Source organism: Mus caroli, unplaced genomic scaffold, assembly GCF_978045245.1.
Source record: "Mus caroli unplaced genomic scaffold, Mus_caroli_1 scaffold_4, whole genome shotgun sequence".
Taxonomy (NCBI): Eukaryota; Metazoa; Chordata; class Mammalia; order Rodentia; family Muridae; genus Mus; species Mus caroli.
Genome location: NW_028227259.1, coordinates 76,916,333 through 76,942,716, shown reverse-complemented (window position 1 = coordinate 76,942,716; position 26,384 = coordinate 76,916,333). Strand labels below are relative to the sequence as shown.

The following is a 26,384-nucleotide window of genomic DNA, read 5'->3' as shown; positions in this document are numbered from 1 at the left end:
AGAGATTCTGTTAAAAGAACATAAGCATTCGTTTGAATAGATAATTTGCCCGTTTTGTTTTCTTTTAAATGGTATTATTTTACTTTTTTGTTTAAGATTTCAAGTTTTCAAGGTGCTTACAATTTTTTTTTTACAGAACTGGAAAAGTTCTGTAACTAAGAGGGGGCTTGCCTGTGCTAGGTCAGCATTCTGCCTCTGTGCTACAGCCCAGCTGTTGAACCCCTTGCATTTTATTAAAATAAAAAATTACAATCTTGTTTGTTCAAATCACAATAAGATCTTTATCAAAGGTCTTGAAGCCTTACCTGCCATTTTATAAAATGGGTTTTTCAGAAGCAAAGGTCTAATGCCAGACTTCTTACAGCATCCTGTCCAGGATTGATAAACACGGAAGTCAAAGAGTGTGGCCAGCAAGTCCATAAAGATTTTGCAAGCCACCTTGGCACTAGTGTCCATCCCAAGCTATGACCTTGTGGGCTGACAGATCTTCCTATCCTTGCTTCCATTTCAGAGCCTTGGGGATTCAACCATGGCTGGTGTGCTAAACCAGCTGCTGCCGATGATTAAGTCCTCAAGCCAGAGAACCAGTGACGACCTCAACCCTGAGGAACTGCTGATCCTGCTTATATACATTTACTCTGTCCCTGGTGACGTCACTCTGGACAGAGACCTGGGAGAAGTGGAAGAAAAGGTGAAGAAAGCATTGGCCCATGTCCTCTCTGAGGAGTCTGAGTTGTCCCCTTTGCTGCAGAAAATCACAGGTGAGTGTGGAACAAACCCTGCAGATACATGGGGCTCTGTCAGCCACCTGCAGGACCTGCCTGCCTTTCCCATAGGTTCCTTTTCTAGAAGCTGTAATGGATGGTCTGCTAAGTGCTTATCAGATTCATAGCTGGTGTCAAAGCCTTGGTCAAATAGCAAAATATTCAGAGAAAAAATTATCTTGTAATGTCTTAACACAATGTCACAAGATTAGAACTGGTCATTTTTTAGGAATTTAATATTTCGAGACTGTTATTCTTCATTTGAATTATACTTAATTAGTACTATCCAAAATGACATTGTAGCATCCCAGTAGAGTAGGCTGTGCTAGTTTGGGGGAATCTACAACTGTCTGAAACTGTAATGATTCACCTCCAGTAAGAGCTGTGTTCTCTCCCTCATGAAAGGATCCGCATGTAGTCTGTTAACTCATTGTCAATAATTTACATTTGTGTGAAGCTAATTGCTCTAAGTCATGGCTAGAAGTTATTGAAGCCTACACATAAAGCACAAGCACTTTTAAAGCAGTCCAAGTTTATTTTCATTCATTCATGTGTGTGTGTGTGTGTGTTTGTGTGAGAGAGAGAGAGGGAGAGGGAGAGGGAGAGGGAGAGGGAGAGGGAGAGGGAGAGGGAGAGAGAGAGAGAGAGAGAGAGAGAGAGAGAGAGAGAGAGAGAGAGAGAGAGAAAGCATGTTTAGGTGTAAGGTGTATGTAGACATCCCTGGTCAGGTAAGCTTAAGTGAGGCAGGATATACATCCTCTTGACCCCTGTGGCTCTCGTAGGGAGTATGGGGACTTCTCTGATCCAGGCCATGGTGTTGGAGATCTTAGTGTCCCATGCATGTGAGCTTTATTTTGTGCCTCCTTCTGACCTTTCCTGTAGCGGTTGTGGAGACTAAACCCTGATGAGATAGAGACCTCATTCAGTCTCCACAGACAGGAAGCGTCTCCTTGCCTAGCATGCAACCTGTTTGCCAGCTTATAATCCACTTAAGTAAAACTTGTGGAATCTTTTGCCATTTTGTTAAGTACAGCACTATATGCCATTACGTGTGTTTATTTCGCTGGAAATAAATATTGACTTAGAATGGTTTAATACGGTTTATACAATGCTTAGAACAGAGCTTTGATTTAAAGTAAAATTGGATGCTAGGAGAGCTTCATTGGAAATTATGTTTAAATGAGCAGTTCCCCAGACAGACAGCAAGGCTAGTGTGTGTGTTTGGTTATGGGTGTTAGGGTAGGCTTTATAACATCTGGATGGTGAGAGCCTATTGCTGGAACTGAAGTAATACTCTAGGAATCCTGTCTTGCACTCTCAAGGTGCTCATTCACCCGCACTTCCTTTTTTATTAGTTTCTTTGCACTTGCTCAGGATATTGCCTTTTTGTGCTTTGAAAACACTTCTGTGAAATCATGTTGGTATAGAAAAAAGTTGTTAGCTCAAAATTTAAAAATCAAAACATAAAAAATTGTGGAATTTCTATGTTTTGCCCAAACTTTTTTTTTTTTTTACCAACATTAACCTTTAACCAGTATTGATTATTTAGTAGAAGTGGCACTGAGGGTGTTACTTTGGCATATGTCAACTCATCACTGAAAAGCATAAACACACAATTACACACAAACACAGTACAAGTAACACACAGATTTTCTCTCTCTCCCCGCTTCTCTTTTCTTCTCCCTCTCTCCCTCTCAGTTTCCGTAGCCATTCAGAGGACTATATTATAGTCTTCAAGATAGATTTGTAGTTGATTAGTATGGACATATCTTTATTAACTATGTTAAAAACTCAAATTCCCTAAAAGAAGGGTTTATATTTTCAGATGCAGCTAAGGAAAATGTGTCATTTATATATCAGGGTGAAAACTTAATCACATAGTGTTTGGGTAGTGGTGATTTGCCTCTGTAAGGAGGCGCTACTTCAGCCTGTATCTACAGAATGAATTAGTTTTCAAATATACTTAGTGTCTTGTAACAAGGCCACTGGCTTTCACAGGGAAAGTCTGTTCTTCATTCTGTGTTTATGTTACTCCAATAGATAGTCTTAGCTTTTTTTTTTTTTTTTGCCAGCAGAATTTATTTGATTCCTGGTGCATATTCTATGGTTATTCAAATATTTTTTAAAATAACTTTGAAAATAAGTAACTGACAAGAAATTTGCATCAACTGCTTTACCGTCATATCTATTGTCAGGGTAACAAAGTGACTGTCCCCACTTCTCTGTTAAGGACTTCACCAAGCTGCCTTCTCTCAATTGCTAATTGGCAGAACTAGCACTGACTCTAGGTTCTATGGATATGAAGCCCATGTCTTTAGACGTGAGATGCAAAACCTGCTTCAGGCAACGTACCTGCTGCCTGCTGTAGCTTAGACTTGCTCGCCCACAGTCTTCATGCCGTGTGTGCCGAGCCATTCCATCACTCCGTATCTGGAGAAAAAATTCATCTTGTGCTTAGTATTTAGCCAGTGCCCTTGCTTTTATCTCCTTATATCACCATGTTGTAGCATGTTTGCCATACCCTCCTATTTTCCAAGTGCATCCTCTTTTCTCTGCATGGTAATAAATTAAAATACTATTATAGCCATAGAAGTCTACTGGTTTCCTGTCTTTTGGAAGCAAGAGTAACGAACTTTAATTCTCTTTATTTCATTAATATCTCTTGACAGTAATTGGCCATGTTTATAATATGTATATTTTTTAATCTATTCATTATGTACTTTTTTTGTGACAGTTTCTTTTATGTACCTCTATTCCTTTGTATAGGAAAGATAATAAGAACCTGTGATTGATAAAACAAAACAAAAGCTGAACGTATTGGTCAGTGGCAGCACACTATTTTCTTCTTAATCTGCTCTCCGTTTAATAGATACGTCCCCGGGACGGCTCCAGAGAGACGGGCAGATCCTTTCTATCTGTGCATAATAACTCGAATTGGCTTTTGAGTGTTGGGGGTTGGGAGCTGTGAGTTAAAAACTGGCTCGGCCCGGCCTGCTCATGCTGGTGGTGTTATGCTTCCTCCGTCCTGCTAAGTTCAAAGAGAGTCTGAGTTTCTGTCTCCTTCAGTGTTTGCCTGCCAGCCACAAGAAAAATAAAGGAAAGCCATTTGAACCGTCTTCAGAGGATGAAACCTAATGCAGCTCTTGAGCTGATGCTTGGGATGCCATCCTACAGAGAGCTGTCCTGGAGAAAGCAGGGGGTTTAAGTGCAGAAACCGATGGTTTACAAGCTCCGGCCCTGCCGTGTCCTTGCAGTGTGGGGTGTGAGTGAGCTGGGGGCTCCCTGTCCTTGGGCCTTGACACTAAACAGCACTGCCTTTGTTGCTCACCTGGGAATTTGCTGAGCGTGAAATGACATTCTTTATGATAGTCATTTCATACTCATATGTCATACTCATATGAATGTCATACTTTCACTTATTTTCCTGCAAATTAACATATTGGATTTTAATACATAAAACTAATTTGAATAAACTCCATGATTAGGCAGTTTTCATTACTGCTCATCCAGTTCTTTCCCCTGGGTATTTATGGTGCCTTAAATGCAAGGTCATAAGGTCTGTTTAGTTCAGTTTACTGCAAAGTTCGAGAATGCATAATTCAGAGCATGTCAAAGTTCTGTGGTTCAAGCTTCAGGCACAGTGAAGCTGTCGAAACAGTAATGTACAGTTAAACGCATTTCACTCCCTTGTGATAATATGAGATTATGGTTGGCGTCATTGCCTCAGTTTGCTGCACTGGGAGAATTTAACAAAGGCAGGTTTTCTTTTCTCTGAGATTACGGGTGTCCTCCTTGAGTGTCCTGAAGCTGCAGTTGGATCATTGTAGTCTTGAGATAGGAGCATCCCCAGAGACAGGCTGTCTAAGGTTTAGAGGACAAGGGAGGGAAGACAGGAAAGGGCATGTAGTGGGCGAGTCTCTGTCTCCGCCATCACTTCTATCAGGGAAACAGTTTTCTTAAAAGCTTCTTCAACCAAAAACATCGAAGTTTTCCCTTAGAAGAAATGTGGGGATGGACAGTGGGTAGAAACTTGCATTTGCCACAGCTATCACTGTAGACAGGCCTGGCAGGAAATTCTAAAGCAAGATGATGTACTTTAAGGTAAAGTAATAACCTTAATGACCCTGCTTTATTCTTAGGATATTCAAATTGTTTTTTATTGCAAATCTAAAATAATATATATTGTCATGTGCTGGCAGGATTGGGCTCATATCCTATTTTAATTTATAACATTGATTGAGCACATTATTTAGCATTATTCTAAGTTCTCTAAGCATAGAAGTCCTAGGGCAGCAGAAGCATTAAGGCTATGTTGAGGCTCCGAACACAGAACTTGGTACAAGGATGCTTGCGTTCTGATTCTTAATACTTGTGGGCCTAAAGTGAATAATTTAACCTTACAGATTCTCAGTCTCTTCGTAAGTAATCAGAACCCATGCACTGAAATGGTTAAAGTGCCTGACGTAGAGCCTAATAGAAAATGTGTCATCATCACTGTGTATGAATAATGAATTCCATTGCTGATTTGAGTCTGACCAAATAGGATTCCTTATGGATGGAACTCGGGCATGATACCAGACAATGATACCAGCAGTATGAGGCCTGATAATCCTAGGTAGTACAATTATAATGTTATATAGGCTCAGGTATATCTCTCTGGGATAGCAAAGGATACATAGGGAAGAGTCTGTAAACTTGCATGTCTAATAAACATACCCTAGGCATTTCAGCTCCAGTGAAGTACACCCACAATGCTAACTTCTCTTTGTTAATTTATTCACAAACACACTACCAGTTTTTGAAACATGTTTTGGGACAGAAGACAAATTATATCTAAAACAAAACCAATAGAGCTTCAGGTTTCACTGTGTTTTCAGTGTCAGCAGCAATTGCTGTGGAGGTGAGAATGTGAGCGTCCTCCCTAGGCGTATGTCTTGGAACCCTTAGTCCCCAGCTGGTAGTCCCCAGTTGTCTGGGGAGTTTGTAAAGGTGTGGCCTTGCTGGAGGAAGTTTATGGCTAGGGATGGCCTTTGAGGTTTCAAAACCTTATGGGCGTGCTCAGCATTCTGTCCTATCTGTCATGCCTACCTTCTGCCCTGGCTTCCAGCTAATGATAATAGACTTTTATACCTCTGGAACTTTAAATCCAAACAAACTCTCTCTTCTATAAATACTTTGGTGGTCTACCACAGCAATGGAAACGTAACTAAGAGAGTTGCTTTCACCAGTCCATCCGCACACACTCTTGGGAGGCTTGGGGGTTGCCTAGCTTTTTGTGCCCAGGGTTCAGAAGGCGCAGTGTCTATCACTATGCTTTGGGAGTCTTGTCAGTGGGTCCCTGCAGAAACACAGAACTTGCAGCTCAGGCTCACCAGATAGAGCACTTCAGGAATCATCTAGAAATAGTGCTACTCCTTGCATATGAACACATCAGTATTTTTAGGTCTACTGTGATTTTTTTAAACCTTTTCCTCAGGTTTGTGGAAGAATATTCTTACAAAACCTGAAGCATTTTCAAACCAAGAAAAATAAAAACGAAAAATAAAAGAAGAGGGAATATGAGTTTCTCCTTTGAGATTTCTTTTACTATCACATCTGTATCCTTTCTTCATCTCATAGTTTTCTCTTAGTAATACATTAAATTTTAGATGATGCATTTCTGTATATTTCTGTCCCTATGGATACTACTCCAGTTTTAAAAAACACTGTAAGACTTAAACAATCTTCCCCTTGAGCATTTCTTTCTGGCTTGGTAATAACAAAGGGTTGCTATGGTAACCCTAAGATTGATTCTGTAAGTCCAGCATCATCCAGTGCATCACCCATACTTAAGTAAGAATGTTAGCTCATTAGAGTAGATGACAGTGTACCAAGCCAGGACCACAGAGTCAACACTCGAAGGAACTCACCAGGATTAATAGAAAAATCTGTGCAAGGGTTAATCTTATCTATTGGTTCTAAACTGTGGAATCTCGTGTATTCCAACATGCAGGTATCAGACATTTCTGATAAGGACTGTGCTTTTCTTTTTTGTGTGTCAGACTTCTTGTGGCAAGCCAGCAGAATGTTGCAGGGAGCTGTATCGAGCTGTTTTCTTCAGCGCTTTGTAACCCCACTGCTCTACCTTGGTCTTTACTTCCCTTGATTTCTAAGATTTCTGCTGCAAATTCTGATGAAGAACATATGTCTGCCCCCAGATCACTCCCCCGAGAAATGTTGGAACTGTTACATTTGGTTTTACTATCCAACATATTAAAACAGTTAACCACAAGCACATATTACTAAATAGCCATATCAAGTGAAGTTTAAAATGTTTACTACATATTTAGAATACATCACAAGCTGTGCAGAAAGAACTCGGAGCTGCCTATTGAGGCAACGCAGCCTCACTGATGCAAGGGATCCCCACACATTACCTTTGCAAGTGCTTCACTTTTCCCTGACACATCCTATAACGCGTCCATTATTAATTATAACACTAGCACAGATCTTCTTATGCTGATACTTAAATGTGTATAAATGTATGGAGCATCTTGTCTATGTCACTAATGTTTATATCTGCACACATTACAACCTGTAGTGTGTCATACACTAAGATATGACATTTCAGTTCACCATGGACAGCTATGAGGCAGTGGGCCCACAAAGGTCTACATGTTCACTATGTTTCTTGATTGCAGCAAGAGGCCATATAGACTGATTAATGTATGCCATCTAGATTAGTGTAATCAACTCTGGTGTTCACATTACACTGTAATCACTTGATGATGTGTTTCTCAGAACACACACCCATTGTTAGCTAGCAAATGACTATAATTATATATATGTTTTGACAAGTAAGAGGATTTTTAAACTAGGTTTTATTAGCAATAGACACAGTATAAATTTCCCAATAAAGAAAACAATGTGTGACATAAAAGGATAGTTGTTTTAAAAACAATGCTCTGGTTGTATCCAGGTGTGGCCAGAAGTAGCACAATGGGGAGGAAACCTGCTTCCTCAACATGCCCATTGAATACAACCTGAATTCCTCCAATGCAGTGGTTCTCAGCCTTCCTAATGCTGAGACCCTTTAATACAGTTCCTCATGTTGTGGTGACCCAAGCCATAAAATTATTTTGTTGCTACTTTATAACTTATTTTGCTGCTGTTATGAATGGTAATATAAATATCGGATATGCAGCTTATCTGATGTGTGAACTTCAAAGGGGTCATGAGAAAGACTGCTTTAATGTCATAAAATAGCATCAAAGCAGGTATTGATTGAAATTATTTCTAAAACTAATTCCAGGCATAGTGGCACAGGATCCTGATTCCAGCACTCAGTGGGCCGAGACAGGAAAATCATGAGTATAAGGCTAGCCTGGGCTACATAGTGAGTTCCAGGCCTAGGCTATGGAATGAGTCTCTATTTCAAACAGAAAAAAAGAGGAGGAAGAGGAAAAAGAGAAGGAGAAGAAGGAACAAGAGGAGGGACAAAAGACTAAAGCTATTTCTCCTTATAATTGCCCCTCCACAATCAATTAGCTATAATAATTGTGATGGTTTTATATTATTTATAATTCTTTGAATATAAGCTTTTGGAGGGCAAGGATTGTCATTTGGATAAAATAAAATACTTACATTTTCTTAATATGATTTATAATTGGACTTTTCTTGAATACAAAAGTGATATTAATTTTGCTCCCTAATAATCACAATAGAACTTAAAATTACTTGTAAACTTACTGTCTAGAGAAAATATCCTAACATTTTGATAAGCATTAGTACAAAATCAATCAGTAAATAGATATCTGATAAATCCCTAGTGACAGTGTTAGGCAAGATTTGGTTTTACATACTTTGGAGTTGGCCTATTGTAGTCATAGTGCCTAGAATAAAATCACAGGTGTATAGCATCATAAGTGTATTAAAAGTAATCTTTTTTTTTTTTTTTTTTTTTAGATTTATTTATTTATTATATGTAAGTACACTGTAGCTGTCTTCAGACACTCCAGAAGAGGGCACCAGATCTCGTTACGGATGGTTGTGAGCCACCATGTGGTTGCTGGGATTTGAACTCTGGACCTTCGGAAGAGCAGTCGGGTGCTCTTACCCACTGAGCCATCTCACCAGCCCAAAAGTAATCTTGAGTGATGTTGTGAAGGAAGATCTTGAAAATATTAGTGCCTTAATATTTATGTCCTCAGTTCTAGGAGGCAATACTCCTTCAGAGAAAAGCTGCTCTTGATTAGTGAGTAAGGAGGACCCTCTAGCCCCCTAAAGAGATTATTAGGATCCTGATAGTGAAGAAAAACATTGGGGTAAAAACATTTTAGCCTAAAATTGTGGCAAAGAGGGAACTCACTATGTAGCCCAGGCTAGCCTTAAACTCATGTTTTTCCTGTCTCAGCCTGCTGAGTGCTGGGATCAGGAGCCTGTGCCACCATGCTTGGCATTAGTTTTAGGAATTATTTCAATCAATACCTGCTTTGATGCTGTTTAATAAGCTAGGTGGACAGATGATTGATAGATAGATAGATAGATAGATATGCCAAGATAGATGGATGGATCGATGGGTGGGTGGGTGGATAAGAAAGGGATATAACACACTCTATGCTGAGACTCATTTGATGATGGGAAAATGAAAGACTAACATGTTGGACACCAAAAAGGGCGTGTGTGTGTGTGTGTAAGCACAGTGATACTGTGTTTTGAAACATAACTATAAATGTAAGCAGAAATATAATTTTTATAGAGGCTGACTTTGTCTGTCTACGTGTGTTGCCTGTTTATTTTGTCCTTGGCACCTGGACTGAATTGGTCCCAAGTGGGGTGGTGATTTTCATGTATAAAATGAAGCCCCCTCCCCGTTTTTTATTCCTTTTATTTTTAAAGCAAAACACATGGCTGCACCTCTTCTTCAGGCTCTTGATTTGTTGCCAAGCTGACAGAGAGCCAACTGGAACAGGAAACTGATATGGAGCAGTGCTCATTAGCAATTTACATTTTCTAATGCAACAAGAGTTTGTGTGTTAGGTTTTAGAAGCTGAGGTTTTATCCAAACCATTCACTGAAATGAGTGGACACTTCATTTTTTACCTGTGTCGTGCTGGTAAAGACAAATAGTTTAATCTGAACAACTCTTTTCATATAGCGGTGTAGGATTTGAGAGTCCTTCCCCATTAAATGTGTTTGGATACTTTTTTGGCTGGGAATGCATCTCGTTTTTATGAGTGTGGAAACCAAACACTGGACTAACTACAGTTACAGCTGCTGGTTCCATCCCCTCCTTGGTTTGTCAGAAGTGAAGTAGCATGCTTGTTCATAATTAATAAATGCAGAGTGCTTTACATCGTGTTCCCAGAAACTGGTCTCCATATAGTGTGTAATTGTATTTTTAATAATTTTTAGAATTAATTTCTGTCCTGCCAGCACCTTTTTAACTTTTCTTGTTACTCATCTCACGCCTCTCAGAGAGAACTCAGAAAGCAGACACAGAGCATCTCTGTAACTGGGGGCTTGGGGAGTTAGCACACGCCTCTTGATTATTTCAAGTTGTTCTCCTAGGGAACAGGAATCCAGACAAGAATGACATCATCCTTGCCAAGCACAGGCTTCGTTAGAAACAGGCATTTGTAATGGCTTTTGACTAGGGGTGGTTATAGCATTTCAGAGGGGTGGGATTGCCAGGTGCCAGGCTGGAGGTATGGGAGCTGTTAGGAGTCTGGACAGCCATCCTCAGCCTCCAGCAGAACAAAAGCCATCTGGGGCTGTGTGTGTCCCAGGTTTTTGGGTGGTGCACATGCAACGGAACTAGCACTAGCCCACTCTTAGCTATCCTTATTGTTATTATCTTGTCAGTTCTTGCTTGAGCCAAATCATGCCCAAATTATTTTTTCACAGATTTAACATGTGAAAAAAATCAGGAAAATATTTCTGAGAATGAAAGTATCTGTATAGGCTTCCCTACCCTCACCCAGGGTGGGCACCAAGCTTAGGACCTTGATTGTGCTAGTCAACATTCCTCTACTGAGTTATATACCCAGCACCATATTTGGGGGTTTTGGTTGACTCTTGTTTTTCTATTTGACAGTGGAAAAAAATCAACATTTTTCCTAAAATAATAGAACAGCAAAAGGACTGAAAAAAAAATTTGGGTCGTTATTCTCCAGGGTAGGGAGGAGCCTCAAACAGTTTCTAACTAGTGTGCCACACCCATGGCTCCCTCTATGTCTGGACTCCATGGCACACCCCTTGGTCCTGGGCCTTGCAGAGCTGTGCAGTATCATTTTCCATGATCACCTCCCTCTGGGGCCCTTTTCTTCTTTCATTCTCTGTGTTTCTACCACAGGCCATGTGCTTACTTAAATGTGTTATACTCCCTTTATACCAGAGGCTCTCTAACTACTTTCCCAGGGCAGTACAGTTAACCCCTTTAGAGCTCATTCCAAGCCACAGAGCCTGAGGTCCACCTTCCTCAATCCTCCAGATTACCTCAGTGCACCCCATCTGACTGTGGGTTTTAATGCAAGCATAGTTTATTATATAGCTGTGTAATAATTTCAGTAGTATCTGGCATTCACTTCTAGGCCATAAACTGTGGGTTCTGCAAATCCCTGTACCTCAAGTGCAAATCTTATCTGCAGGCACATAATAGGCTCTTGTTCATGTTAACTGAATGATGAAAAACTAACAAAGAAGGAAGCTGTGATTCTGTCTCAAAGTTTCCTGTAACTTTGCAAAAGGACAAATGTGGGGCAAGTTCAGGAGTCTCTGATTTGGATGACAGGATGGAGTCCAAAGAATAGTTAGAGAATCAGAGGGAACAGGAGTCGTGACATATCATTGGTGAGAAATATTGTTAGGACAACATTCTGTGCAGTGAGAACAGATAATAGCAACTGTAAGTGCAAATCCTGCTTTGCATTTTACTGTTTTCACACAACCAAACTGTTTAGATTCTGGGGACTTTGGGTTCAGTTAGCTGTGGCTTCCCTCAGGTCTGATTTTTTCTCATCTTTCTTGCCTTGCTGTCTGCGGTGGTTTGAATAGGTTTGGCTCCTTGTTGGAGTGGGTGTTTGAGGGAGTGTGTAACTGGGGAGTGGGTAGGGGCTTTGAGGTCTTCTAGTTCAAGCTCTGCTCAATGTGTCATCAGAGCCTCCTCCTGGCTGCCTGCAAAAGACAGTCCCTATTTAGTTTGCTCTACTTAGTGTTTGTGAGAACTTTGGATCCAAAACCAACTTGAAAAACAGTCTTCATCTGAATAACTAGCTAACTAGATTGGTTGGTTTTAGTTTTCTCTTTGAAAAAAATATAAAGAATTCATTCAAGGAACTGTTGGGACTGAGTGGAGGCTGCTCCTTAGGGACCTATAGTCCTCCAAATCTGTCCCTTGCTTCATTGTGTAATATTACCTACAGCCACCAATGCCATGGTGTGTGCTGTACTCTGCACTGTCACTGCCGTGCTCATGATTACCTCCCCGGCAGTGGCAGGAACAAGCCATTGGGAATCTATTCGGAAATGGCTCCCTCGGTCTGTCACATCATGGCAAACTTGAGAAGGCACTCGAAACCTCCACAGGCACAAGTGTCCTCAGAGATCCAAAAATGCATCACACATAGAATGCAGCACATGAGCCACTTGTTAACTGTGATTCTGCCCCTGGGATCCTGAGAGCTAGGGGACCTGGGGTCTTTGGCTTGGTTGGAAGAGGACATGAAGAGATAGCTTAGGAATATTAATTACATCCTTAAATGCCTGCAGATTTTGGATGGAGACCAGCAATTTTCTATTTGCAGAAAACCTAGGCTTCTATTTTTTTTGTTAAAGGTTACCTTGGCTACTGTCTTGTCAAGCTATTTTGAGAGTACTGAACTTTGATGACCTTATGAATTTCAACACACTTTCTTTTCATTCCAGAAAATGTCCTCTTGAGTTCAGTCAAGCCAGACTATCTCTAACCTAGCACTCTTTCTCCCATGTAGGCTATGTCTAAATTAACAAGGAGCACCAATTTTGTTAACACCAGGCTCTGCCCTTCCAGACAAAGTACAAGTTAGCCATCCTTTTACCACTCTGTCTTAGGAGTGAATGCCCAAATCACCTGGTGTGGCTTTGCATACTGGTTATGCTGTCAGTAGTCCTGAGCGACTTATGCAACCTTTTTGTGTTAGTTTTCTGAACTAGGAGTGCCCGAATCATGACATCAACAAGATGTAGTATGTGGGTGTCTCCCATCAAATGACAGCTTATGCTCTAGTGAAGTAGTGATTACAGTACTGATGTCTGCCTGCAGTTATAGACATGCAGTCACTAAGCTCATTTTTGAGAATTGGTTTTGTTTCTCTTTTCCCTAGCTTTATTGGGGTATAGTTGGCAAACAAAAGAAATGTAAATAAAAGTATATGTATTTCAGTTCTCTTTTCTTTAAATGCACGTATTGCTTTAAGAATTGCTAATTTCTTCTTGTCATCAACTTATGAAAAGAGGCTGCTTGAGGGGCAGTGATTTCTTCCTGCTGTCATTCATCTTCTTTAACAATCCAGTGCTCTCTTACCCATGACTGCTGAAGGAAAAAGACACTGGCTTCTCCAGCTCTTTCTAGGAAGAGGCTGGCTGGGGAATGCAGTTGGAGGTCACTGCTCAGCAGTGCAGGGTTCTGGATTTCCTCTGTGTGACTGGACTATTACAGTGTATACTTTCCCAGAAGATTACTGTGTCTCCACAGGTTCTAATAAGAAGGCATGCTTCATAACCTTGACTTTTCCAAACATGGGCAGTCCTGCAACTGAACCATGCATGCTCACCTTGAGGAATCTGGGACGTTTTCATAACCATCCAACCTTAGGGCTTGTTTTTTGTGCTGGATTTCTTATACCTGCCCCTTCTCAGTCTTGACTGGAGATGTGCATGGCGATGTAAGGCAAACATTTAAGTCAGATTGGACCCTTCTCAGTTTCCCCAGGACTCATACTGGATGCCTCCCATGAAACAGTCACTTCACTCAAGAGTTAGGCATGCTATCCATCATGTCTTTGTACCCCTTCCATCATGGGTACCACTAAAACACTAGTTTTCCAAGAAGAAATGCAACGTGGGGTTTAAAGGTAGAAGAGAGTATCAGGGAGGAACTCTGCTGGTGGCCCAATTGAGTCTATCCGTCTCCAGTCGGCCTGTTGTGGCTAGCTCTGAGCTCTCAGTTACATCGTTGGTCATGTATGTGAGGATGCCCTATCGTCAGTGAGTGGTGGGAGGAGCATGTTCCACCTGATCATGGCCATTAGCATACTGCTGTCTGCTGGAGCTCTTAGTGTGCCTTGTTCTACATGGAACCCGCAAGAATAGTCTGATCTATGTTCCCAAAGCTCTTTGTAAGCACCTTTTCCCTGATAGCAATATTTCACTTCAAATTGTATTGATCACTGTAGCCTCTTGATCTAGTCAATAACTACTTATATGTAGCATGAAATATTAAAACAAAACAAAACAAAACAAAACAAAACAAAACAAAACAAAAAACCCACAAATCTATGTTAGCACCGGCTAGGTACTGGCCTGTGGCCTCGGTCTGTTTTCAAGCCAGCAGACAGACAAAGACCACATTATTCCTTTTAGCCAGGGCCTGTCTCACCCAGGCTGGCCCTGCCTCTCCAAAGCCACTCTCTCCACCTGGCTCACTAAGTTCCCACTGCTGCCATGCCAGCCCTGCGCTTCCGAATCCCTGTGGCTGGCTGGGGTGCACTCTTGCACACTCATGCTCTGCCGCCATTACCTTTCTCTCTGGAACCCAGTTTTGAGTCAGTGCGTGAAGGAAGACACCACAGAATCTTAGTTTAGAATCACAGATGACACAATAGCTGGGTGCAGAATCTAGCATCCTAATTTTATAAACTATGTTAGATATCACTTTTTGCAGATGATATGATAGTATATCTAAGTGACCCTAAAAATTCCACCAAAGAACTCCTAAGCCTGATAAACAGCTTCGGTGAAGTAGCTGGATATAAAATTAACTCAAACAAATCAATGGCCTTTCTCTACACAAAGAATAAACAGGCTGAGAAAGAAATTAGGGAAACAACACCCTTCTCAATAGTCACAAATAATATAAAATATCTTGGCGTGACTCTAACTAAGGAAGTGAAAGATCTGTATAATAAAAACTTCAAGTCTCTGAAGAAAGAAATTATAGAAGATCTCAGAAGATGGAAAGATCTCCCATGCTCATGGATTGGCAGGATCAACATTGTAAAAATGGCTATCTTGCCAAAAGCAATCTACAGATTCAATGCAATCCCCATCAAAATTCCAAATCAATTCTTCAACGAATTAGAAAGTGCAATCTGCAAATTCATCTGGAATAACAAAAAACCTAGGATAGCAAAAACTCTTCTCAAGGATAAAAGAACCTCTGGTGGAACCACCATACCTGACCTAAAGCTCTACTACAGAGCAATTGTGATAAAAACTGCATGGTACTGGTATAGTGACAGACAAATAGACCAATGGAATAGAATTGAAGACCCAGAAATGAACCCACACACGTACGGTCACTTGATCTTCGACAAGGGAGCTAAAAACATCCAGTGGAAGAAAGACAGCATTTTCAACAAATGGTGCTGGCACAACTGGTTGTTAACATGTAGAAGAATGCGAATCGATCCATTCCTATCTCCTTGTACTAAGGTCAAGTCTAAGTGGATCAAGGAACTTCACATAAAACCAGAGACACTGAAACTTATAGAGGAGAAAGTGGGGAAAAGCCTTGAAGATATGGGCACAGGGGAAAAATTCCTGAATAGAACAGTAATGGCTTGTGCTGTAAGATGGAGAATTGACAAGTGGGACCTCATGAAACTGCAAAGCTTCTGCAAGGCTAAAGACACCATCAATAAGACAAAAAAACCACCAACAGATTGGGAAAGGATCTTCACCTATCCTAAATCAGATAAGGGACTAATATCCAATATATATAAAGAACTCAAGAAGGTGGACTCCAGAAAGTCAAATAACCCCATTAAAAAATGGGGCTCAGAACTGAACAAAGAATTCTCACCTGAGGAATACCGAATGGCAGAGAAGCACCTGAAAAAATGTTCAACATCCTTAATCATCAGGGAAATGCAAATCAAAACAACCCTGAGATTCCACCTCACACCAGTCAGAATGGCTAAGATCAAAAATTCAGGTGACAGCAGATGCTGGCAAGGATGTGGAGAAAGAGGAACACTCCTCCATTGTTGGTGGGATTGCAAGCTTGTACAACCACTCTGGAAATCAGTCTGGCGGTTCCTCAGAAAATTGGACATAGTACTACCGGAGGATCCAGCAATACCTCTCCTGGGCATATATCCAGAAGATGTCCCAACCGGTAAAAAGGACACATGCTCCACTATGTTCATAGCAGCCCTATTTATAATAGCCAGAAGCTGGAAAGAACCCAGATGTCCCTCAACAGAGGAATGGATACAGAAATTATGGTACATTTACACAATGGAGTACTACTCAGCTATTAAAAAGAATGAATTTATGAAATTCCTAGCCAAATGGATGGACCTGGAGGGCATCATCTTGAGTGAAGTAACACAATCACAAAAGAACTCACACAATATGTATTCACTGATAAGTGGATATTAGCCCAAAACTTAGGATACCCAAGATATGAGATACAATTTGCTAAACGCATGAAACTCAAGAAGAATGAAGACCAAAGTGTGGACACTGTGCCCCTTCTTAGAATTGGGAACAAAACACCCAGGGAAGGAGTTACAGAGACAAAGTTCGTAGCTGTGATGAAAGGATGGACCATTTAGAGACTGCCGTATCCAGGGATCCATCCCATAAGCAGCTTCTAAACGCTGACACCATTGCATACACTAGCAAGATTTTGCTGAAAGGACCCTGATATAGCTGTCTCTTGTGAGACGATGCCGGGGCCTAGCAAACACAGGAATGGATGTTCACAGTCAGCTATTGGATGTATCACAGGGCTCCCAATGGAGAAGCTAGAGAAAGTACCCAAGGAGCTAAAGGGATCTGCAACCCTATTGTTGGAACAACATGATGTACTAACCAGAACCCCGGAGCTCTTGTCTCTAGCTGCATATGTATCGAAAGATGGTCTAGTCGGCCATCACTGGAAAGAGAGGCCCATTGGACTTGCAAACTTTATATGCCCCAATATAGGGGAATGCCAGGGCCAAAAGAATGGGAATGGGTGGGTAGGGAAGTGGGGGGCGCTATGGGGGACTTTTGGGATAGCATTGGAAATGTAATTGAGGAAAATATGTAATAAAAAAAAAAAAAGAAAAAGAAAAGAAAAGAAGAAGCTGAAAAAAAAAAAAAAAAAAAAAAAAAAAGAAATCCTCTAGTGGTGGATCCAGGATCCGCCACTTGAATCGACAGCCTCTGGCTTCCTACATTGTACCTGCTTCCCTTTCTCTGGCAGTCCAAAAGCCCTCTTTCTCCTTCTTTCCCTCTTCCTCTCCCCAACAGGAAGTCCTGCCTCCTCATCCAGTGATTGGTTTCTTGCAATATTTATTAGGGGAAAATTCCACTTACAGTAGGATCTTAGTTAGGATTTCTATTATTGTGATAAGCCTCCCCCCACAACCAAAAGCAATTTGAGGAGGAAAGTGGTTTTTTCATCTCATTGGTTTCCTCAGCTGGCTTTTTGTACAACTCAGGACTACGAACTCAGAGGCAGTGCTGACCGCCTGCAGTGGCCTGGGTACTCCCACACTGATCATTAGTCAAGGAAAAGACCTCTTAGGCTTGTCTACAAGCCAGTTGTGTGGAGGCATTTTCTAACTGACGTTTCCTCTTCACTGATGACCCTAGCTCCTGTCAGAATGAAAAAGAAAAACAAAACCAACTAACCCGCACAGGTGGTGAAATGTACTCATCATTAGGACTGGTATGATTAACTTCTAGTTCCCAGGAGACTGTGAACTTCGGGGAACTGTCATATCATCAGCTGCCTCTTAACTCCTATGTGCTAGACAAGATTTAGTTCTAGAGATGCTGTAGGCAAGCTAGGAAAGGTCTGTGCCTTCAGAGAGCTTATCCCTGGATGGTAACAGCCTTTCTTCATATTTATGTTTCTCTCACATGGCATAGTACCTGATGTGCAGTAAGTGATTCAAGTGTGTTTGCTATACACTGAGTGTAACTCAGCTGAAATGGAAACCCAATGTGCTCTAAAGGAAAAGGAATCTATCTAAGCTTTTCCCACTATAGTGCTATCTTGTCTTGATGTTTTATTTGTTTATATAGTCTCTCTTTCATTATAAAAGTATAGTTTTATTAAACTCCACCTTAATTAACCCTGAATGAAAATGAGGAGATGATCACTCCTGGGTAGAAGAGAAGGTTCTTATTGTAGATATGAGGGAGAGCACAGCTGGGGGCACCAGGAAGGGTCCATACTGAACTTGCCGGCAGGCAGAACAGACCAGGCCCTGAGAAGAGAGAGGGGAGGAGAGTGAGAGAAGAGGAGAGAGAAGGAAGAGAAGGAAGGACAAATAGACAAAGGATGGGGCCAAGGACTAAGAGTATCAGAAGCCAAGAGAGAGCACATAGCAACATGGTTGACTTATGTGGCAAAGAGAAGCTGGGGAGGGAAAGCAAACCTGGGGTGGGAAGGTTTACAGGAAGGCCTGGGGGAGGAGTGCTGAGAGGAGCAGGACTTTGTAACCAAATAGTTGTGATGCTTAGAGGAAGCCTGGCCTTAAAGGCAGGATCTGCTTTGATATGTTAAAGGCACCTCAGGTAGCCATTCCTCCTAGGGGCCTTTGTTTATTTTCAGGTTCTTATTTTCAGTTTTAGTTTAAGTAGCTTAATTTTAAAAAAGGCATCACTAATAAAACTCAAAATCACTACTCAAAGTCTAAATTGTGGAAGATTCACTCACAAATTAGCAAGTGTGTGGGTTCATATGACCTCAATAAATAGAAATCCAGTCAATATTCTTTTTTGAGATTATAATTACATAATTTCCCCTTGCCCTTCCCTCCATTCAAACCTTCCCAAAAGCCTCTCCTTAGTGTCATTGCCTCTTTTTTTCAGAGACAGAGAGAGAGAGAGAGAGAGAGAGAGAGAGAGAGAGAGAGAGAGAGAGAGAGAGAGAGAGAGAGAATTCCTAAATACACAAATACAATCTTCTCAGTCGGTATTATGTTACTTGTCTGCATATATTTTCAGTGCTGACCATTCGCTATCGGATAAACAATAAGTGCGCCCTTCCGCAGTGCAGACTGTCTCCTGGTCTCAGGACTCTTAGTGGACTGTACTTTTTGTAGGTTTTAGGCCTCACGGGCATCCCCCATGCTTGTCTGTTGGTGCTTGTGTCTCCCACATGTAGGCAGTCAAGTTGGTGAGACTTTAGGAGTGCACCTCTGACCTCCCAGGAGACACAGTCTCACAGGAAGTTTTCTGTTCCTCCGGCATACAGGTTTATTAATATTAAGAATTAACAATGCTCCTGCATAGTTATAACTGGCTGTCTTCCTGCCATGATATGTGAAAGAGCTTGCTTTCCTTCAACATACCATACTGTTAAGCTTCCAAAGTTTTGTCAATCTTTGGGGTGATAAATGCAATTTTGGTATCAGATATCATTTCAATTTTATACTTTTTCTTTTAAGTAGGTGAAGTTAAAGGTATTTTCACATTTCAATTTAACTTATCTTATTGTCTATAATTGCTTGCTTTTTGCTCCCCCTTTTAAAAATATACTATTTTATTGTCCTTTTAATCAAAAAATTAAAGTGATTTATAAATTACTTTAAATTATCTATTTGTGTATAATTTGTTTATGGTGTTTTGCTACTTATTTTTCTTTAATAATTAAACATTGACTTTCCTCTTAAATTACATCTGGATTTTGAGGTAATTTCAAAGTCTCTCCTACTCTCATGCATAGAGGAACTTGCCATCAAAAGGTAATCTTGTAGTTCTTTTTAATTTTGGATCAGTTTGGAATTTTTGTTTATAGTTGACATGAGGAATATGTCAAACTTTCTTTTGCCTAGTTGTTACACAGTTTTCCTAACACTTTCTGCTAAACTGTCTAATTGCAAGCCAGTGAGATGGCTTAGAGGGTAAAGATACGTGATGCCAAGCCTGATGCCCTGAGTTCAATCCCCAGGACCCACAGAGTGGACGGAGAGATCCGGCTCCATAAATGGGTGTCTAACCCCTCCCCCCAGGAGAGAGAGAGAGACAGAGAGAGAATGAGAACGAGAACATCCCCTTTCTTTGGTCAGACCTCCTTGTGGGTTTGCTGTTTGTCTCCGGTCTGTGCATCTCATGGTGCTTTAGGTTTCAGAGAAGGTCTCATATCCCCGGCTTGGCTATTCCTCCTCATGATTCTTCCTGGTCACCTGACATTCTTTGGTTTTTCTTTCCATGTGAAATTTTATGTATAAAGTCAATTTGTCTATTTCCAGGAGAAAAGTAATTTAAACAACTATTTTAATTATTATTTGTGGGCTTAATAAGATGAACTATCTTCTGATGGCATAGAAGCATCCTAAGCAAGAATTGGAACTGGCTCCCATCTGCAGTTTTTTCTTTGTTTCTGTCTGTACCGATGTCCAGTTCCTTTCCTAAGAACTACATTTTCTCTATAGTTACTCCAAATGAGGCTTCTCTCTCATTATAAGTTCTTAAAATTTTAGTTTAAAAATTTGCTTAGCACACTACCATCTCAGCATAGCCGGCCTGTCTTCAAGGGCAGGCAACAGAAACTTCTTCCACGAGTAACTTCCTCAGTATCAACAGGTAAGTGTAAAAGCCCACCGTGCTTGGTTGTGATCTGATGGAGCCCTGCAATCAAACCAGGTCTACCTTAGATCAGTGCAAAGGGAATGTTGTAAGAAGGGTCAAAGTGAGGGAAAGGGCCAAAGAGAGGCCCTATTGTCCTTACTACCACACCAGCACTTGGAAGCCGTGCTCCTCAATAGCACAGGAGTGACTGGTGTGACCCACAAGTGGAGTTTGCATTAGCTAAGCTTTCTTCTAACATATCAGAGGCGAGTGTCTTAAGCACGGTAGCATACGGGAAGCATTGCTAGTTCCTCTCTGCCCGTGGGAGCTGCAGTGCTTCAATGTAATCTTTGTGTTTGACATTTTCTGTCTTCCTTGAGGCATTTGAAGTTGTGCCAGAAATGGGGATTTTTCTCTTCTCCAGTTAATCTTACAGCTGTGGGTTTGCATGATTTATTCTGAAACACAATTTAGAAATAGTGATTACATATGTAAAAATTATGATAGCTGCATAGCCATGAAAATATTACTGAAACTTGCAGTTATTTTTCTTTATAATTCTTTCAACTTTGGTATATCTTGCATGCACTTATAAAGATAAACACTAAAAAGTACCTTTTAAAAAGTAACATTTCAAGATCCAGAGAAATGTTGGAGTAAACCCAGAAACTCACTCTTGATAACTGCTAGGTTTGGCCTGGTCATCTGAATCTGTTCATTCTTCCCTCATCCAGATAAGAGTCTCATTGGATGCTTTGCCAGAATGCCTATAAAACCGTCCTTTAAATAATGGGGATATGTAATGTAAACCCAATAACTTTTCAGCACCTAATTTAACAAAGGCTATTAAACATTGCTATCAAACAGGGATGAAAAAATGGTTTTATGGATAACTAAGTAACAATTTTAAGAAACCATTTCTTAGGCTATGCAATGACTTGCCGTATATGTCTTAAAACCATGTGGACCTGAATTCAGATTGCTACTGAACATATAAAGCCCAGTCACAGTGGCACACTTCAGCATGGAACAACATAGGAGAGTTGGGGATGTGCAGAGGATTCCAGTGTTGCTGAAAAGGTGAGCTAGCACTACAAAGAGCGACTCTTCCTCAAAAAGTAAGATAGAGAACAATAGAGGATGATATTTGACATTGACCTCTGACCTCCATGTGTATGCACAAACCAGCACACACACACACACACATACACACACACACACACACACACACACCATTTCTCTTCCAGCACTCATGTTTGTGTACATTTATTCATGCCATAATTTGCTTAGTCTTTACAACTATAATGATGATACTTCTGATTATCAATAGAATCATCACTATGAATGTCACTGCTGTCCGTGTACTCACTAGCTTCCTGATGTTGACTCTGGGGCCATCATCTAGTGCTTCTTCTGCTTCTACACTAGCTTTACCCTTATGTTACCTATGTCCACTGAACTAGAGGGAAGATCGTATCAATGTTTTATTAACATTCTACAACTTTTACTCATGAAAACATATCTAAAATTTTGGTTACATTCCTGCAGTCTCTTTGTAGTCACAGTTTCAAATTGTTCTCTGCTCTATTGGTCCTGTGTGCTCTGTCAGGACATCATGGCAGTGGGAACATTGGGTTCCATTCACTTCCATGGCTAAACAGAAAGGAAATGGGGGGATGAGGGAGGAGAAAACACCCTGGGATAGTATAAACTTGATAACCTGCCTCCAGTGTCCTACTTACATCTACACCACCTCACATACACCTACCAAAGTTCCAGACACCCCTCTCCTTCCAAAGCAGCACACCACTAGCTGGACCGAGCATTTAAAAAGTGACTTCACTTAAATTCAATTATAATACCCTTCAAAAGACCAAATTCTTTGGGGTATTTAATGAGGGTAGGACCAACAATTGTTTGTTGGTATAAGTTAAGAATATATGATGTTAACTTATTTTTATATTTTATTTTATTTCATTTCATTTTATTTTAAGACAGGGTTTCTTTGTGTAGCCCTGGCTGTCCTGAAACTTGCCCTGTAGAACATCCTGGTCTCAACTCAAGCTCATAGAAGGCATGCCCACCACTGGCCAGCAACTTAGTCTTGTCTATCTCAACTTTCTGGCTTGTGAAACTTTGTAAGCCTCTATGGAAAAAAAGAGATTGCCAAAACAACACTATGTGATTTGACGTGAATGGTTTGGTGCCGCAGACCCTCTGGGCCCCTTTGTCTGCATGGAACGGGTCTCTAGTTGCGGGTGGGCAAAGCATCGGATGAATTGACAAACAGATGCACACAGGAGAGGTTGTGTTGGATCTGAATGTAATTTCTCAAATCGAGCATCAGATTTTTTATACAGAAGACAATAAGGAAGTTGGGTGACATACCTGCAAGGTACAAATGAGGTAACCGGATGCTTAATTACTCTTACACAGAACAGAGGAATGAAAATGCAAAGACTGGCAGGAACTGGGCAATAAAATAACTGAGACAAAGTCAGCCCTATCTAAGGTCAGCTATAGTCTTAGAAGCCAGGTGTGAGATCTTTTCACTCCTAGGGCAAGGGCTTTCACACCCAAGTCATGGTTCTAACTAGGGAGTTCCTTTCTAGCTAACCATCTCATGAATAATGCAATATTCTAAAACCACAGCCCGATCTACTTCCTAAACCATTGTAAATTCCTCTATATGTGTGCGACTTGGCTTTTATTCTAAGTGATAGTATAGTGCCAGAGGCTATTCTGAATGTCAGTGAATAAGCAACATTCTTCCTGAATTTCAAGCCCATGGTCTTGCTCAAGGACATTCTAGGACTGTTGGAACACTGGCAGAAGGCTTTAGCTATGTCAGAATTCAATCTTAAAAGGCACTTATAATAGGATAATACTAAAAGGAGAGCGCATGGATCCATACACTATACTAACTCGGGAATGGAAAATTAATGTATGGGTTAGAGAGAACGCCAGACTCCAGGAGCGAGTTTCTGTGAAACTCTTCTGCCTCAGTGAGTAGCTTCTAAGCCTCTCGGCTTGTCAAGCTGACTCGACCAGAGTGCGTGGCAGTTTGGAAGGCTGGTGAAGACCTATAATTCTCCCCCTCCCTCCCCATCTCCAACCTCTGTATGTGTGGGTACTTGAGAAAGGGTCTTGCTGCAATACTACAGGCTATTCTTAAACTTGTTCTGTAGCTGAGTATGCTGCTTAGTGCTGGTTGTCAACTTGACTGGATTGAGAGATGTCTAGGGGATCAGTAAGGCTTTCTTTGGTTGTCTGTAAGTTTCCAGATGATTGACATATGGGAAAGCAAATGAGGAAGAAAGTCCTGCCTCCAATGTGGATAGCACCATCCAATAGGCTGGGAGAGCAGATGGAATCAAAGTAGGAGAGGCATGTTCATTCCTATTCACATTTCCTCACATATCCCTCCTTCCTCTCCTCTCTCCACCCTACTCTTTCTCTCCCTCCTTTCTTTCTCTTCCCCCCTTCCCCCCAACCAGTCCTTGTTGTTCCATGGAGCTGCAGTTTCTTTGGTACCCTGTGTGTATCCTTTTCACCACAGTGTAGTAGTCCATGGTAAATATGCACCTCAGTATATTGAACTTTCATGTATTAGAGGCATGTTTTATTTCTGGATCTTGCCCATTACACATAAAGCCACCGTGAACATTTATGTACAAGCTTTTGTGTGGATGTAAAGTTTCAGTCCTCTAGGATACATACATGAAAGTGGAAACGCTGGATGGTAAGATATAACTAACTTTTAAAGAAATTGCCAGATTGCTTCCTGGAGTAGCTGTGTCATTTTACAATTCAGCTTGTGAGATTAATAGCATTTCCCTTTTATGATACTGGAAAACAAAACAAAACAAAGCAAAACACTCAGAAGCTCTTTTATATCATGCATCTCAAGAATTTTGTGATGTAAATTCAGCAAAGACTGACACTGAGTTTTGTCTGTCTCTATTTTTCTAGCATAAATCCTATTACAGTCTGCAAATATTGGTTACCTGAAGCACAAATGTGTTATAATTTCATAACCCCATCATCTAACTTCTAGCTTAGCTCTTACACAATGTGATTATTTTCATAAGTAGCATTGTGATAATTTCTTTATTTTAATTAATTAATTAAGTACATGTAAGTACACTGTAGCTGTCTTCAGACACACCAGAAGAGGGCATCTGATCTCATTACAGATGGTCATGAGCCACCATGTGGTTTCTAGGAATTGAACTCAGGACCTCTGAAAGAGCAGTCAGTGCTCTTAACTGCTGATCCATCTCTCCAGCCTCATTGGGATAATTTCAATGTCTGCTTTCTGCCACACTAATCTAAGATCCTCCAGTGACGCCTGACTTGACTCTAAAAGATCATCCCCTCCTCCTTCCTTCCTTCTCCCCAGGTCTTCATTTCTCTCCTTTCTTCCTCTCCTGGGAATTGAATCAAGAGCCTCATAACTGCTGGGCACTTAGCTGTGTCCCTAGCCCCTTGAATTTCATTATTTGTTAAATCATTACATCTTTAAGAGTCTCTTATCACAGCAGAATGTAAATTAAAAGAAGTACTGCAAGAGGAAAACTCTGTATTATAAGCGGTGAATGACATGACCTATGGTGTCCTGACAGAGATGAGGCATTGCAAAGTTGGGTTTGGTACCAGACTCCATAGTCCTGTACCACATGGCATCTCTTCCTCGGGAAATCATCCTGCAGCCTGTGAGTATAGGGGGTCACCTAAGCAGTTTTTATGAATCTTGTACAGCACAACTTAGGAATGGATTTATGTATTAAAATTTTTGACTTTTGAGAGTTAAACCTAAATGGTCATTTTATGGAACAGTGAGTGATAGTTAAATTTACTTAGCAATAATATTTGTGTCAACCCTGGAGGAGTGTGCAAATGGCTTATAAGGCATTGACCAGAATCTGAATTAGGGGAAGCATCATTAGAGGCAGTACATATTCTTATGTCTTCTTTATTCCTTGTATTTGAATATCTTTTAAAATAACTACTTGGCTTTGTCCATGCCACACAATTTCCCTCTTGTGTCTGCAGAAGTGGAAAATTCCCTTCCGTCTTAAAAAAGCTCACAGTATGCATGTGCTCAAACTGAGCTCATCCTAATTCCCCTCCCTTCCCAGGCAGCAATTACCAGAAGAACAAAGTTGCTCAAGAGCCAGTGGACTTAAACTTCACAAATCTAAGGACTTTCCCCATCAACTGCAAACGACTGTAATGGTATAATGCAGAACTAGATGCCATAACATGAATTTGCATAATTACTGCCCCAACCTAAACAGTCCATACAGTGACTATAAAGGTATGTTAACATGATGAGATGGTGATAGGGATGTGCAGAAGAAAAATAGAGGCTTAGTGGGTGGGCAGGCCTGTGTTTGGGTCACTAGTTTGTGGGCCATGACAACACTCTACCTGGACTTTCCAGAATGAGACTGGGTTTAAAGCTTATTTGGGGGCTGGGATGAAGGTAAGAGGTATTGATTGCAAGCTTGATGAGGCCAGGGATTTATTGTGTTTTGTGTATCAAATCTTAGTGTCTAACACAGTGTTCATGGCAGATTGGCAAATACTTGATGAGTAAGCTGATGAGTGGTTACTGAGTCCTCTCTAAGATGCCGTGGCATTGTTACATATCTTTCCTCATGTGAGTCATAAGCACTAGACATTATCCTTCAAACTCATTGCTCTCCAGTCAGTCTCTGTGTTCCTTGCCATTCACGTCTTCCTGGGTTTATGTGCTCAGCACCAGCACTGAGGTACTACGGACACAGGATAAGCACACACTTTGCCCTGAAAGAGCTTCTGTCTTCTGAGGGAAAACAAGCCAGTTGCTCCTGATGAGGCTCC

At 40.9% G+C, this 26,384-nt stretch overlaps 1 protein-coding gene across 1 annotated transcript in view; it reads left to right on the top strand.

Moving 5' to 3' along the window:
- The window catches only part of Scfd2 (sec1 family domain containing 2), a 323,120-nt gene that overhangs the window by 135,290 nt on the left and 161,446 nt on the right, over positions 1–26,384 (top strand). The window contains exon 5 of the mRNA XM_021162778.2: positions 512–761. Coding sequence (XP_021018437.1) covers positions 512–761 — 250 coding nt within the window. The remainder of the gene's footprint in view (positions 1–511; positions 762–26,384) is intronic.